This window comes from Chinchilla lanigera, unplaced genomic scaffold, assembly GCF_000276665.1.
Source record: "Chinchilla lanigera isolate Chin_1 unplaced genomic scaffold, ChiLan1.0 scaffold00021, whole genome shotgun sequence".
Lineage (NCBI taxonomy): Eukaryota > Metazoa > Chordata > Mammalia > Rodentia > Chinchillidae > Chinchilla > Chinchilla lanigera.
This window is the reverse complement of record NW_004955422.1, coordinates 25,074,078-25,086,613: the sequence shown is the minus strand read 5'-3', so window position 1 is coordinate 25,086,613 and position 12,536 is coordinate 25,074,078. Positions and strand designations below refer to the sequence as shown.

Sequence of the window (12,536 nt, the reverse complement as noted above, 5' to 3'; positions counted from 1 at the left end):
GGATTTAGCTCAGCGGCAAAGCGCCTGCCTGGCAAGTGCAAGGTCGTGAGTTCGATTCCCGGTACCGGAGAAAAACCAAAAAAAAAAAAAAACAAACGAACAGACATTATCGGGATAGTTCACACAACTGGAATATGAATTGTAAATTAAGTAATTAAATTAATGTTAACATTTTCCTGATTTTGACAGCTGTATGTAAGAGAATTTTTAGGAGATACTGAAATATGTAGGAATAAAAGAGCACGATGTACACAGTTTACCTCTTTTTGCAGTTTTTTTAATTTTAACATTCATCATAGGGAATTTGTACCTGTACATGATATATCTTGCTTCTTTTTTTCCCCATTTCCCCCCTCCCTTCAACCCCTCTTCCTCTCCTTATTTACAAAAGCTGTTTTGGGATTTTGTTTGCTTGGTTTTTTTCTGTGAAACAGTGTCTCGCCAGGTAGGTCAGACCAACCTTAAACTCACTATGTAGCCCAAGCTATCCTCAAATGCAAAGAAATCGCCTTGCCTCAGCCTCCCTAGGAGTGCTGGGATTACAGGTGTGCACCACCATGCCGGGTTACAGTTTATTCTTAAACAGTTGAAGATGGAGATAAATATACCCATGTAATATATGGAGTAAAAAGAATATAATAAAGCTAAACGTCCACTGGAGAATCTAGCTGAAGGTACACAGCAGTTCTTGGTATAATTCTTGTAACTTTTTTAAGTCTGAAATTATTTTATTTTATTTTGGGGGGGGGGTTTGGTACCAGGAATAGAACTCAGGACCTTGCGCTCGCTAGGCAGGCGCTTGTGCCACTGAGCCATATCCCTGGTCCTGAAATTATTTTAAAATAAGTATTTTTTAAATACTAGTATGTCCAAAACAAAACTTCTGATCTCTCCCAAACCCTGTTTCCGCCGCACTCCCATTTTAGAAAACTACAGCTCTATCCTTCTGGATGCGCAGACTAAAAAACCTTGGGGTCAGCCTTGGTCTGCTGTGTCACGTGGGTTCCGATCCATCCGCAAATCCCACTACTGAAAAGTTCTCAGAGCCCCCCCCCCCCAGCCTGAACCAGCTGCGCCTCCGTCTTCAGGCGCCCCGTCCCTCTAGGGACACCCGTGTGACCCTCCGCCAAGCCCCTCGCCCCTCGGCTCAGCAGTCCAGGAGCCAGCGGAGGGAGCCCTACTCCCAGGCCTTGCCTCCTCCACAGCTCCTGGACTCCCAGCTGCAGCTTCACACAGGGCTTCCCGCTCGGATGTCACTTGGAGGGAAGTCGCCTGGCCACCGGACAAGGGGCCGAGCCTCCCACTCAGAGCCCCCCCGCCACGGTCAGCGGTCATCACAGAGCTCTCCACAAACACCAGCGCCTCGGGGCGGCTGGCGAGGGTGTCCACCGACCCCAGTGCCCAGCTCTGGGCAGGCAGCAGGTGGCCTCGACCCAGGACAAGTACTGTAACTGGGTGTTGGCTCCTGGCGTGAGGATGGCTGGTGCCTGCGACACGCCCCTTCCCTCGGCCAGGAAAAGGCCATACCGGGCTGGAGGACTCCTGCCTCCCACGGGGTAGCGGGCAGCCCGGCCCTTGGGCACAAGCGGGCTGGGGTCTATGAACTGGGCCTCCAGGAGCCAAGAGTAAGCAGCCAAGAAGGGGCCTCACCCAAGAGCGCTCCGGCTTCAGCCTGCAAATCAGGGCCAAATAAGGCCGGGCGAGCACCCGCCCCGGCCCACCCCGCTCGCATTCTTCTGCCTTCTAAGGCCCGGCGGCCCGCTCGCCCCGCCCCCGACCCGCCCGCCCGTCCGAGCCGGCCCCGAGCCCCAGCAAACGCTCCAGTGCCGAGCTCCGAGCACCGCGCCGAAAGCACCTTCTCCGCACCAGGTGAGAGCCCGCGCCCAGGTGTGTCCACAGTTAGGTGGTCTGGCTGGCTGAGCCGGCCGCCATAGTCCGCCGGAGGGGCAGGGGCACCGCTGTGAGTTCACGCGGGTCTGACCAGGAAGTGAGACCTTTTCGGGCCCTAGGCAACAGTGGCTCATCGTCCCTTGGCTAAGGAACCACTCACGCCAAGCCCAGAGCTCCGGAGCTGTCCAAGCACCAGGCTGCCAAGGAGAGAGCTGCGATCCGGTCTGTACTGCCTGACCCAACCCTGCCAGGCTCCATGCCCCTTCAGAGCAGACGCCTCCTCCCTCAGCTCCAAGCCCCTGGCCAGGGGAGAGGGATGGTGACCAGAGGACGCCCCCCCATGGACAAGTGCTGTGTGCCATGGGCAGAGGCTTCCCCTGCCTGGACCACGGCCCCAGCTCTTGTGTTTGGGGAGGCTGGTTCCTGCCACAGCCCTTGGCCGACTCACTTCTAGGGGGTGACAAGGACTCCAGGGAGATCTGGGTCCTCACTCCAGCCAGCCCTCCCACTGCTCTCTGAAGTTGGATGTCCAGCCTCTGACCTGCTGTGGTTAGGAGCAGGGCACCTGGCACTGCCCAGCCATGGGCATGGTAATGAGGTCTGCCTTCCGCCTGGGTCTCTGCTGTTAGGGTGGGATTTCAGACACCTGTGGGAAGATGCAACATCAAGTCAAGGGCCAGGCCAAATACCAGCACTCTCACTCCTGCTTTCTAGGCCTGGAAGGGGCCGTTGATGGCTGCAGGGCTGAGGGGCTGATCCTAGGAACTGCCCTGGCCACACTGAGTCCTTGGTCCCTCAGCTGCCACAGGTGCACCAACAGCCTCTTAGTATGGGCATTTCCCTTGTTCTGGCCTCCATAGCACCAAGGGCCGGGTTTGCCACCTACTGACCCAAGCAGCCCCGCAGGGCCTGGCTTCCAGCTGGCTCTAACCCCTCTTGGGCAGCAGTGAGACCGCCATTCCCCTGCTTCCCAAGACCGTTGCTGTGGACAGGGCAGCCCCGTGCACGCCTCGGATGCAGTGCTCGCGCACACTCTGGTTCCGTGGCAGAGGGTGGGGCAGGAGGCCTTGAGGGCCGAGGTCACTGCACTGGTGGGCCAGGCCCTGCGTGCCCTAGGACTGTGAGACCAGAGGGGCTGGCGATGGTGAGGACCTTCTAGCCTGGGGTGGGGGGCCACAATGGACTTCTCTGTGGGTGGCCTTCTGTGGTGCCATGAATGAGTCCAAGCTCCCAGAGAACACTGAGCTCGGGAAGGATCAGGCACCTCCAAGCCAGCTTCTGGGGACATGGCACGCCCTGTCCTTAGCCTTGCTCACTGCCACCCTGATTCGGTGAGAAGGGCTTCTGTCCACACACCTGTGACCTTGCAAGTCCTGGTGGGTGGCATGTGGATTGAGTGGGCCCTAGGCATCCCAAGTCTCCAAAACTGTATGGATAGCTGTGCCCTGGGGACTTGCTGGAGCTTGCCAAATGCCAGTTCAGGGTGTAAGATCTGGTTTTGTTTTTTGAGACACAGTAGTGCTTTGTAGTTCAGGCTGGCCTTGAATTTAGTAAGTTGACCAGGCTGGCTTCAAACTCAAAGCAATCCTCCTGTCTCAGCCTCCAGAGTACTGGGATTACTGGTATGCACCACCACAACCTGCCAGGGTTTAAGATTTAAAAGACCAAGGTCCAGCCAGACACGTGGCACACACAGTAGTCCCAGCTTCCTGCAAGGCTGAGGTACAAGGATCCCCTGAGCCTGTATGAATTTGAGATAACCCTGGGCAACACAGTAAGACCCCCATTTAAAAAAAAAAAAAAAATCCAGCACTTGGTAGGCTGAGGCAGGAGGATTGCTGCACGTTTGAGGTCAGCCTGGGCTACAGAGTGAGTTCAAAGTCAGCCTGACCTGCATAGCAAAACCTGTCTCAAAAAATAATAATAATAATCAGGTCCATGAATAACTGAACGGAGTTACGAGATGGAGACCTGGAAACAGCGTGGGGAACGCTCACATCCACACAGTGAAAGTGGGGTGAAAAGCTGGTGGCATGGACAGGGGTTTCCTGGAAACCCTGACCAAAGGGCTCGAGCAGAGGAAAGAAGGGGCCATCATCCTGGGGCCCTGGCCAGCCAAGAGAAAGCAGGCACAGGGTCTTCAGGTACGTAGGCTTCACAAGCTATGCAAAGGTACAGGGAAAGAGTCCCTCGTCTGGCCTCGGTTTCCCCATCTCTACAGCAGAGGCAGCTGACCTCATATAGTTCTTCTGACAGTGGCCTGCTGAGCCCACTGTGGGCTGCAGGCAGGGTCAGTCAGGGAGGGAAAGCAAAGCTGGGAGAACAGCAAGGCCTGGGCTGGAGAAGGAAGTACTTGCAGGAGGCGGCCCAGAAAGAGGCTGGGTCTCGCACAGACGTGACAAGGACGTCTACCTGGCAGCCTCACTCCCAGCTAACCAGGCTGGGGAACGGGCAGGGTGTAGGGTGTAGAGCAGCAGAACGATGGAGGGGCAGGGGAGGAGGAGGAATGTCAGGAATGCGGGGTGCTGATGCTCCCTCCTCTGGAGCCCAGGGAGGCTGGAAGGCAGCCCAGGCAGAGCCCTGGCTGCCTCCTCCCTATCACCCCACCTTGTCCCTTGGGGAGCGAGATGGGCAGTGTAAATGCTATTAGGGATTAACAGAGATAAAGCAATACAGCACGGTCACGGCTGGACCAAGCCCAATCCTAAGTGTCTTACCCAAACAGTCACAGCAAAAACAGCTTATTCCATGCCTGGCACCATTCCAGGGCTCTTCAGAAACTCAGTGTCAATCACTGCTGCGGGGCACGCCTCATGTCCCCATTCCCATATGAGGACACCCGGGCTGGGAGAGGGAGAGGAACTGTTGAAGATCACTGAGCCCAGGCCTGCCTGTCTGCTCCGGGGAAAAAGGGGGTGGCAGGAGGCCCATGCCTGTGGGAAGCCCTGAATGCCAGGCCTGAAGTGAAAGCCATCTGGGGGAGTCAGGAAGATTCCTGGCTCAGAATCATGCCCCGTGGCCCCTTCCTACAGGGCAGCCCCACCCGCCTGAAGCCAAGATGTCCAGCAAGCGAGCCAAGGCCAAGACCACCAAGAAGCGGCCACAGCGGGCTACATCCAATGTCTTCGCGATGTTTGACCAGTCCCAGATCCAGGAGTTCAAGGAGGCCTTCAACATGATCGACCAGAACCGCGATGGCTTCATTGACAAAGAGGACCTGCACGACATGCTGGCCTCCCTGGGTGAGTAGGGCTCATCACTGGCAGAACACTTCCTGGGCAGTGAGACCAGCAGTTCACACCCTAGGGCGTGAGTAACTGCCAATGACCTTTCACTTAGAGAAAGGGGTCAGCAGCTAAATGAAAATTTCAACTGCAGGAGTCGCACTGCAGAGGTAGTGAAACTGAGAGACCTGGGAGGCAGGCCAGAGCACCTCCTCTTTGACCCCAGGGATGTCCCCAGAGTTGGGTTCTTAGAACTGAAAGGGCTCAGGAATCAAGTCCAGCTTGCTGTTCAAATGGACAAACTGAGGCCCAGAGGTAAGGCCTCCAGACATCCCTCCCCATGTGCTGGCTACAGCCACCTCAGCCCCAGTTCCTGGCATAGCCTTCATCTGGCGGAGAACATATGGACCAGACGCTGGTGGGGAGAAAAAGCCGGCATCAGAGGGGCTGCCATTCGACCAGCATTAGGCCAGACAGTCTGAGGTCAGCTCCTGCTCTGCCCCCACCTCTTGCTCCCTGGGCAGTGGGTGTCCACAGGCACCTGGCAGCAGAGCACGTAACCCTGAGCAGGAGGGATGATGATGCCCACACGGGGTGCTGACCCTCTCCTGGCTTCAGGCCAGGCTTACCCATGGCCTCCCTCTCCCAGGAGGCTGCCCAGCTCGAAGTGGTTACCCAGCAGGGTTTTCCTTTGGGGCCCCCTCCAGGTTCATAGGAGGTGAGACTGAGGCCAGGGGAGGGGCTCATCCTAACTGCTCTCTACCCCATCCTAATGTCCTAGCTCTTCTGGGCCTCAGCTTCCTTGCCCATACCATGGGGACACAGTGACACGAAGGCTCCTACCCATTTGCAAGGCAGCGCCACACCCGAGACCTGGTAACAGCCAAGATGTGTACCCAGAAAGATGTGACCGTGTAGCCCAGGTCACTGGGCCCAGAGGTCACAGCTTTCCAGTTAAGAACACCATCCTCGCCACGCATAGTGGTGCACACCTAGAATCCCAGTATTCTAGAGGCTGAGGCAAGAGGACTGCTGCAAGTTCAAGGCCAGCCTGGGCTATATAGTGAGTTCAAAAACCAAAAAAAAACACCATCCCCAGGTTAAAGAAAAACCAATAATAGCAAATAATTAATAAGCTCTGTAGGTATTATCTTAATTCTGAAAGCAATCCTCTTGGGTGGAGTGGATGTGATTACCATCCCCACTTTACAGATAAGGAAACTGAGGCTCAGAGGTTAAGTAATCCAAGGTCTCCTAAATGGCACAGCTAGGACAGGAGGCAGCAGTTGATTCCAGGGTCCAAGAGCGGTGCCAGTGGTTGTTAGGAGCATTTCGCACAGTCTTGCGTCTTCACAACTCTCCTGAGACACAGGAAACGGAGGCATAGAGCTGGGACCCAAATCTAGGCTTGTGTGCCACCAAAGCTCACTGATTTCACCACTCTGGAAACTGCATCTGGAATCTGGAGTCGGGCTGCCTGGGTTCGGGTGTCAGCTCTGCTGCTTAACTGCTATGTGACCTTGAAAGCTATCTCTCCTTTCTGTGCGTCGGCTGCAGAGCTGCAAAGTAGGGTAAGACTGCTTCCTTCACGGGGTGGTGACAGTGCACTGCAGCAGGACACCTGGGGCAGCAGACATGGTCAGCAGTCACAGCACCCAGCCCCTGCTTGTGCCCAAAGCAGCCAGGACAGGGCTGGGAGAGCGGGAGCCACTGCCTGGCACACTTCAGGGTTCCCAGAGCTCGTCATCAGGAGGTCCAGGGTGTCAGGATGGCCCAGGTCAGGGACAGCAGGCACCAGCGCCCCTGTGCTACCACAGGGAAAAACCCCACGGATGAGTACCTGGAGGGCATGATGAGCGAGGCCCCGGGGCCCATCAACTTCACCATGTTCCTCACCATGTTTGGGGAGAAGCTCAACGGCACAGACCCCGAGGATGTGATCCGGAACGCCTTCGCCTGCTTCGACGAGGAAGCCTCAGGTCAGCAAGGCCCTGGGCAGGGGCAGGAGCAAGGGCGGGCACCACGCTGGCACACACAGGCGGGCCAGTTGGGGACACGCAAAGGGGGCCCTTGTGCAGAGGCCAGAACCCACGTCACCAGCTCCTAATTCTGCTACCAACTATCAAAGCCCAGCAGCTTTCTGTTCTCTCCCCAAAATGCTAGAGCAAAATGGCCCACTTCCTCCAAGGCTCCCTACTTCCTCTGCTCACCTGCTGGCCCCACACACGCTCCCTCTGCTTTAGAGCTTTCTGGACATGAAACCACTTCATGCCTTTATTGCCAACAAGGTTCAGAAACCACCCTGATTACTCAGATCATCCTTCTCTCTCACTATGAGTTTTTCCCAGGGACGGGCAGAATAATAAGGGCAACAGTAACCGAGGTCTGTGCCCTGATTTTATCCCCATTTTCTAGATGAGTAAGCCCAGAGAGGTTAAGTACTTGCCCAAGGTCACACAGCTAGGAACAATGAAGATCAACTCACCCAAACCAGCCTGAGGCAGGATGACCCAGCTCCTCAGCACTCACAGCCCACATTCTCAGAAAAACACCTTGCAAACAGGGCCCCTCTGAACTCCTCTCTGGGACCCTGGTGACCCCTCCTGAGCTCTCCCACCCATGTCCTCAGTCCAATTCACTGGAGCCCAGGGAGGTGGCTTCCTGGCCCCATCTCCCGCCACGAGATCGCCAAGGGATGGCAGGATTGAGGAGTGGGGGTGCTCAATGTGTCCCAGCTGAGTCCCTTCTCTCAAGGTCCCCCATCCTACCCCCAGGCTTTATCCACGAGGACCACCTACGGGAGCTGCTCACCACCATGGGTGACCGCTTCACAGACGAGGAAGTGGACGAGATGTACCGGGAGGCGCCCATTGACAAGAAAGGCAACTTCAACTATGTGGAGTTCACCCGCATCCTCAAACATGGAGCCAAGGACAAAGATGACTAGGCCCCCGACCATCCCAGTGCCTGGCCCCACCCCGTCACTGCTCCCCACGCACTCATCTCTACCAGCTCTGTGCCCACAAGACCCTGCCACACCCGCCCCCCCGTGGGCTCCCAAGGGAGGACATGGGCCATGGGAAGCACAGGTTCCACCATGACACAGAGACCCAAGGGTGTCCCCGAGCCCTGCAGCAAAGGACCCCTGTCTGGGGAAAGGAGCCAGAGGGCAGGACCAGGAGGCACAGGAGAAGGTCCCGCGAGAGAGCCCGGGCACTGGCCATGGCCTGCCCACTCCTGGGATGACCACCGGCCCCAGGAGGGAGAGGCCCCATGCCCTGGCATCGCAACCACTCCACGCGCATCCCCCCACACACATGCGCTCACCACCGCCCTGCTCAGAGCCAGGGCAGTAGACCCCGCCTCATGCCCTGTGAGCTCCCAGAGCACAGCACCCCACACCACACTCTGGAGTGAGCTCAGGAGGCTGTACCAAGAGGGACATTTGCCCCCAGGGAGGTGGAGTCTCCAATAGAAGACTGAACACTGCCTTGGGTCTGTGTGTCTGTGACTGGGATGAAATCAGGGACCCTAGACCCCAAATACCCACATCCCAGCCCCAGTGGCTGCCCTGATCACCCGCTGCGTGGCCCAGAGCATCCCCATTCTATATGGGCCCTGAAGTGCAGGGGGCTCTAGGCTCTGCTGGGGGGAGGGCTAGGGGCAGTAGGGGTCAAGGTCAGATCTCCAGGTCACTTCAGTGCTCTGGGAAAGCCAGGTGTTCCCCAGAGCAAGGGAGGCTTTGGAGCAGTGATGAGATGGGCATCGCACCAGCTCAGGGTCGAGGCCAGAGTGACTGGTCACCAGCTCTTGCGGTCTCCCTCACCCATCAGTTCTGGGCAGCCACAGTGGGAAGGGTGGGTGCAAAGCAGGCCACAGCCTTTCACACCCATCCATGTGCACGGCGGACAGGGCTGGCATCTCTGCCATGTCTGAAGGGTAGGGACATGGACAACCCCGACTGCAGCATGAGAGGGCAGCAGTAGTAGCTAGACAAAAGAGAAGAGGCAGGACTGCCGGAGCTTCCATGGAGGGTCTGGCAGAGAGGGGCTATAAATGTCCCAGCTGACCCCGGCAAAATCGGAGCAGCTGCTGGACCCAGCTTGGTCCTGCTGACTTCTGTGGGTGTCACTTCGAGCAAGAAGCCACAGCCCAAGACCACGCCTGGGGAGTGTTGAGCAGCAAGAGGATTCCAGGCCCTGGTTGGGCCATGTGCAACTCTTCTCCATCCATATTGAGCCCCACAAGTCCCTGGTCCCCAGGCCAGCCCATGTCAGGGTCAAAAACATGCCCAAACACTCAGTCTAGGCCCAGACTTAGTCCCGACCACATCCCTGCCTGCAGGACCCGGCGGCCTCAGCCTGCCTCCTGCATCACTAGGGTGAGGGGTGTACTGAGTGACCACAGCACCAGCCTCAGGGTCCTCTTGGCAGAACTGTGTGGCACCCCAGGCCTTCCAGGAAGAAGGCAGATGTGTTAGAGACAAACCTTCCTGGGAGTCCTCCACCCATCCGCCCTCCACCCATGACAAAGGGCTCACAGTCAGGTGGGGAGGGGACAGAAGCAGTCCATTCCCAGGTCTCAGCCAACCTGGGCTTATTCCTGGAGCAAAGGAGGAGGGAAGTAGCCGGCTACAGCAGGCAGTCCAACTGCAGAGGGTCCTGCCAGAAAGCGAGGAGGATTCCTGGGTACTAGGACTAAGACAGGAGCACGTCCATGCTCAGGAGCTGGGGAAAGAGGCAACTTCTCGTGCCATGAGCCAATGTATGAACATCTTAGCAGCTTTTCAGAAGAAAAAACCATTTAAAAGAAGCTAATGAGCTCATCTCAGGCAACATTTAGAGGTAACAGCAAGACATCCCCAGAACTTTCCAAGTCTGGTACAAACCCCAGAAGCAACAAAGGAAAAGAATGACAGATTTAAATGCATTAAGTCTAAATACATCCTGTAGGGCTCAAGAAACCATAAGCAAAGTTAAAGGCAAATGTGAACAGAAAAAAACCTGTTAAATGACATTAATGTACAAAGCTTCAACAATTCAATAAGAAAAAGACAATTCAGCAGGAAAAAATGGGAAGGGACTTGTAGAAGAAATGCGAACACTTATGCACACCTTAAGGACTTAGCAACTTTTCTTTCCTGAGACAAGGTCTTGCTATGTAGCTCAGGCTGGCCTCTAACTTGCAGCAGTCTTTCTGCCTCAGTCTACTGAGTGCTGCAATTATAGCTATACACTACCACGCCTGGCAGCAGACATTCTTAGGGTGTTCAATGTCACTATATAAATTTTTTAAATTTCTTACTTTTCTCCTAAGTGTTTTATAGTTTTAATTATTAAACTCAGCTCTCTGATTTTTTTTTTTAAACAGGGACTGTGTAGTCCAGGCTGGCCTCAAACTCACAGTAACGCGGCAATCCTCCTATCTCAGCCCCCCCAGAGTGTGAGGGATCACAGGTGTGCACCAACACACCTGGCTGGAAGCTCTTCATTTTAATGAAGTAATTTATCAACTTTTCCTTTTGTGGACCATGATTTTGGGTCAAGTTCCAAAACTTTTATTCCCAAGTTCCCAAGATTTTCTCCTGGTTTTTTCCTAAATGTTTGATGATTATGTGTTTTCCACTTGAGCCCACAGTTCATTTGGAATTAATTTCTACAACGTGTAGGGTTTAGAACAAGGCTGTCTTGTCTATTGCTGTCTAGCTGCACTAGCAGCATTGAATTCTTTTTTTTTTTTTTTTTTCTGGTAGTTCTTTCATAGGGTCTCACTATGTTATTCAGGCTGGCCTTGAACTCACTATGTAGCCCAGGCTGGCCTTGAACTTCTGGCGATCCTGTCTCAGCATCCCAAGTGCTGGGGTTACAGTACAGGCGTGAACCACCATAGCCAGCCTAGTATTGAATTCCTTTGTACCTTCATGAAAGAGCAGCTGCACACATCTGTGAATGTGTGACTCTGCTTCTGATTGCCTATTCTGCCCCTCTGTCTCCCTCTCTGCTACTAACACGCTGTCTTTACCACAGCTACATAGTAAACTTCAAAACTGGATAGAGTAATCTCTCCCACTTTATTCTTTCTCAAAATTATACTATCAGCCAGGTATAGTGGCTCAGGCCTGTGATCCCAGTACTCTGGAAAGCTGAGGCAAGAGGACTCCAAGTTCAAGCTCAGACTGGGCACTTAGCAACTCAACAAGAACGTGTCTCAAAATGAAAATTAAAAAGATTGACGATATAGCTCAGTGAGAAGTCCTCAGTTCAATCCCAGTACCAGGAAAAAACAAAACAAAACAAACAAAAAAAACAACAAAAATAGCCATCAAGCAACAAAACAGTAATCAACTGACTCCAAAAGTTTCCATATACTGGCAATACCAGATACAGAATAAAGGAAACAACAACTCTTGAAATAATGTGAAAGATGGACAAGAAGGCATTACACACAACTAAGCAAGGTCTCAGGAAAGGAAACAGCAAAAGGACAGTATTTAAATCGTATCGGCTGCCTACAGCAAAACTCCACCCAAAAAGTATCTCAGAGCAGGGTAAAAAAGAAATCCACACCCAGACTCGACACAGTAATACCTCAGAACTCCAAGACAAAGAATGAACCTTACATGCAGCCTAGATAGAAAATAGATCACCCTGAAACTATTTGAATAAAAGCTGACCTCTCCAGGGTAACAAGAGAATCCAGAAGACAGAGTTTCTTAAGTGCTCAAAGAAAATGACACAAACCTAGGAAAGTTTTCCAGAAAAACTCTTTCCATGACAGTAGTAAAATAAAAACATTAAAAAACTGGGTGCAGTGTGCACACCTGTAATCTCAGCATTTAGAAGACCAAGGTAGGAGGTCATGGGAGGCCAGCTTGAGCTATATGGTAACATTGCCTCAAAAAAGAAATAAAAATTTTAAAACAGAGCTAGACTATTGAGGCTGGGGGTACAGTCCAGTGGTAGAGGATGGGCTTAGCATGCACAAGGCCCTTGGTCCAATCTCTAGGACCAAAAATAACAGAAGGACAAAATGAAGACACTAATAAAGTTATGTACCATGTTCACGAACACAGCAGCTCAACCTTGTACCTTGTTATGGTTTGGTTCTGGATGTCCTCCCAAAGCCTCATGCAGTCATGGGGCAGGTTTCTAGAGTTTATGATTGATTCATGGGTGTGAGTGCTATACCCGCCCTGGGGCAAACAGTTTGCATATGTAAGGGATAGAAAGAGGCTGCTTGCCCCTCCTCCCTTTTGCTCTGGTTTTTTTTTTTTTTTTTTTTTTTTTTTTTTTTTTTTTTTTTTACTGGGAATCGAACTCACGACCTTTTATCCTCTGCCATGTCTGCCTTGGAGCCAGCCAAGTATGGACTAAAACCTCCACAAACTGTGACCTAATAAACCTTTCCTTCCTTAATTTTTGG

General features: G+C 53.5%; 1 protein-coding gene and 1 long non-coding RNA gene across 9 annotated transcripts in view; one reads left to right on the top strand and one right to left on the bottom strand.

The window, feature by feature from the left end:
• LOC102022935 overlaps positions 1-12,536 on the bottom strand; it is a 65,711-nt gene that overhangs the window by 21,583 nt on the left and 31,592 nt on the right. Inside the window, exons 3-4 of one of the 7 annotated variants that reach the window (XR_001233924.1) lie at positions 4,608-4,734; positions 2,432-2,536 (exon numbers count right to left, since the gene is read on the bottom strand). The exons of 5 other annotated variants lie outside the window; for them this stretch is intronic. This is a non-coding gene — a long non-coding RNA (uncharacterized LOC102022935). The remainder of the gene's footprint in view (positions 1-2,431; positions 2,537-4,607; positions 4,735-12,536) is intronic. One more of the 7 variants, XR_001233922.1, reaches the window with a different exon arrangement.
• On the top strand, positions 1,761-8,603 carry Myl9 (myosin, light chain 9, regulatory). 2 transcript variants are annotated; one of them, XM_013514006.1, is made up of 5 exons: positions 1,774-1,869; positions 2,010-2,112; positions 4,923-5,132; positions 6,932-7,093; positions 7,889-8,603. In XM_013514006.1, exons 3-5 carry the CDS (start codon positions 4,949-4,951, stop codon positions 8,059-8,061), a joined length of 519 nt encoding a protein of 172 aa, XP_013369460.1. In that variant the 5' UTR covers positions 1,774-1,869; positions 2,010-2,112; positions 4,923-4,948; the 3' UTR covers positions 8,062-8,603. The 2 variants fall into 2 exon arrangements, with proteins under 2 accessions (XP_005384802.1, XP_013369460.1); XM_005384745.1 differs by lacking the exon at positions 2,010-2,112 and having other exon boundaries at positions 1,761-1,869.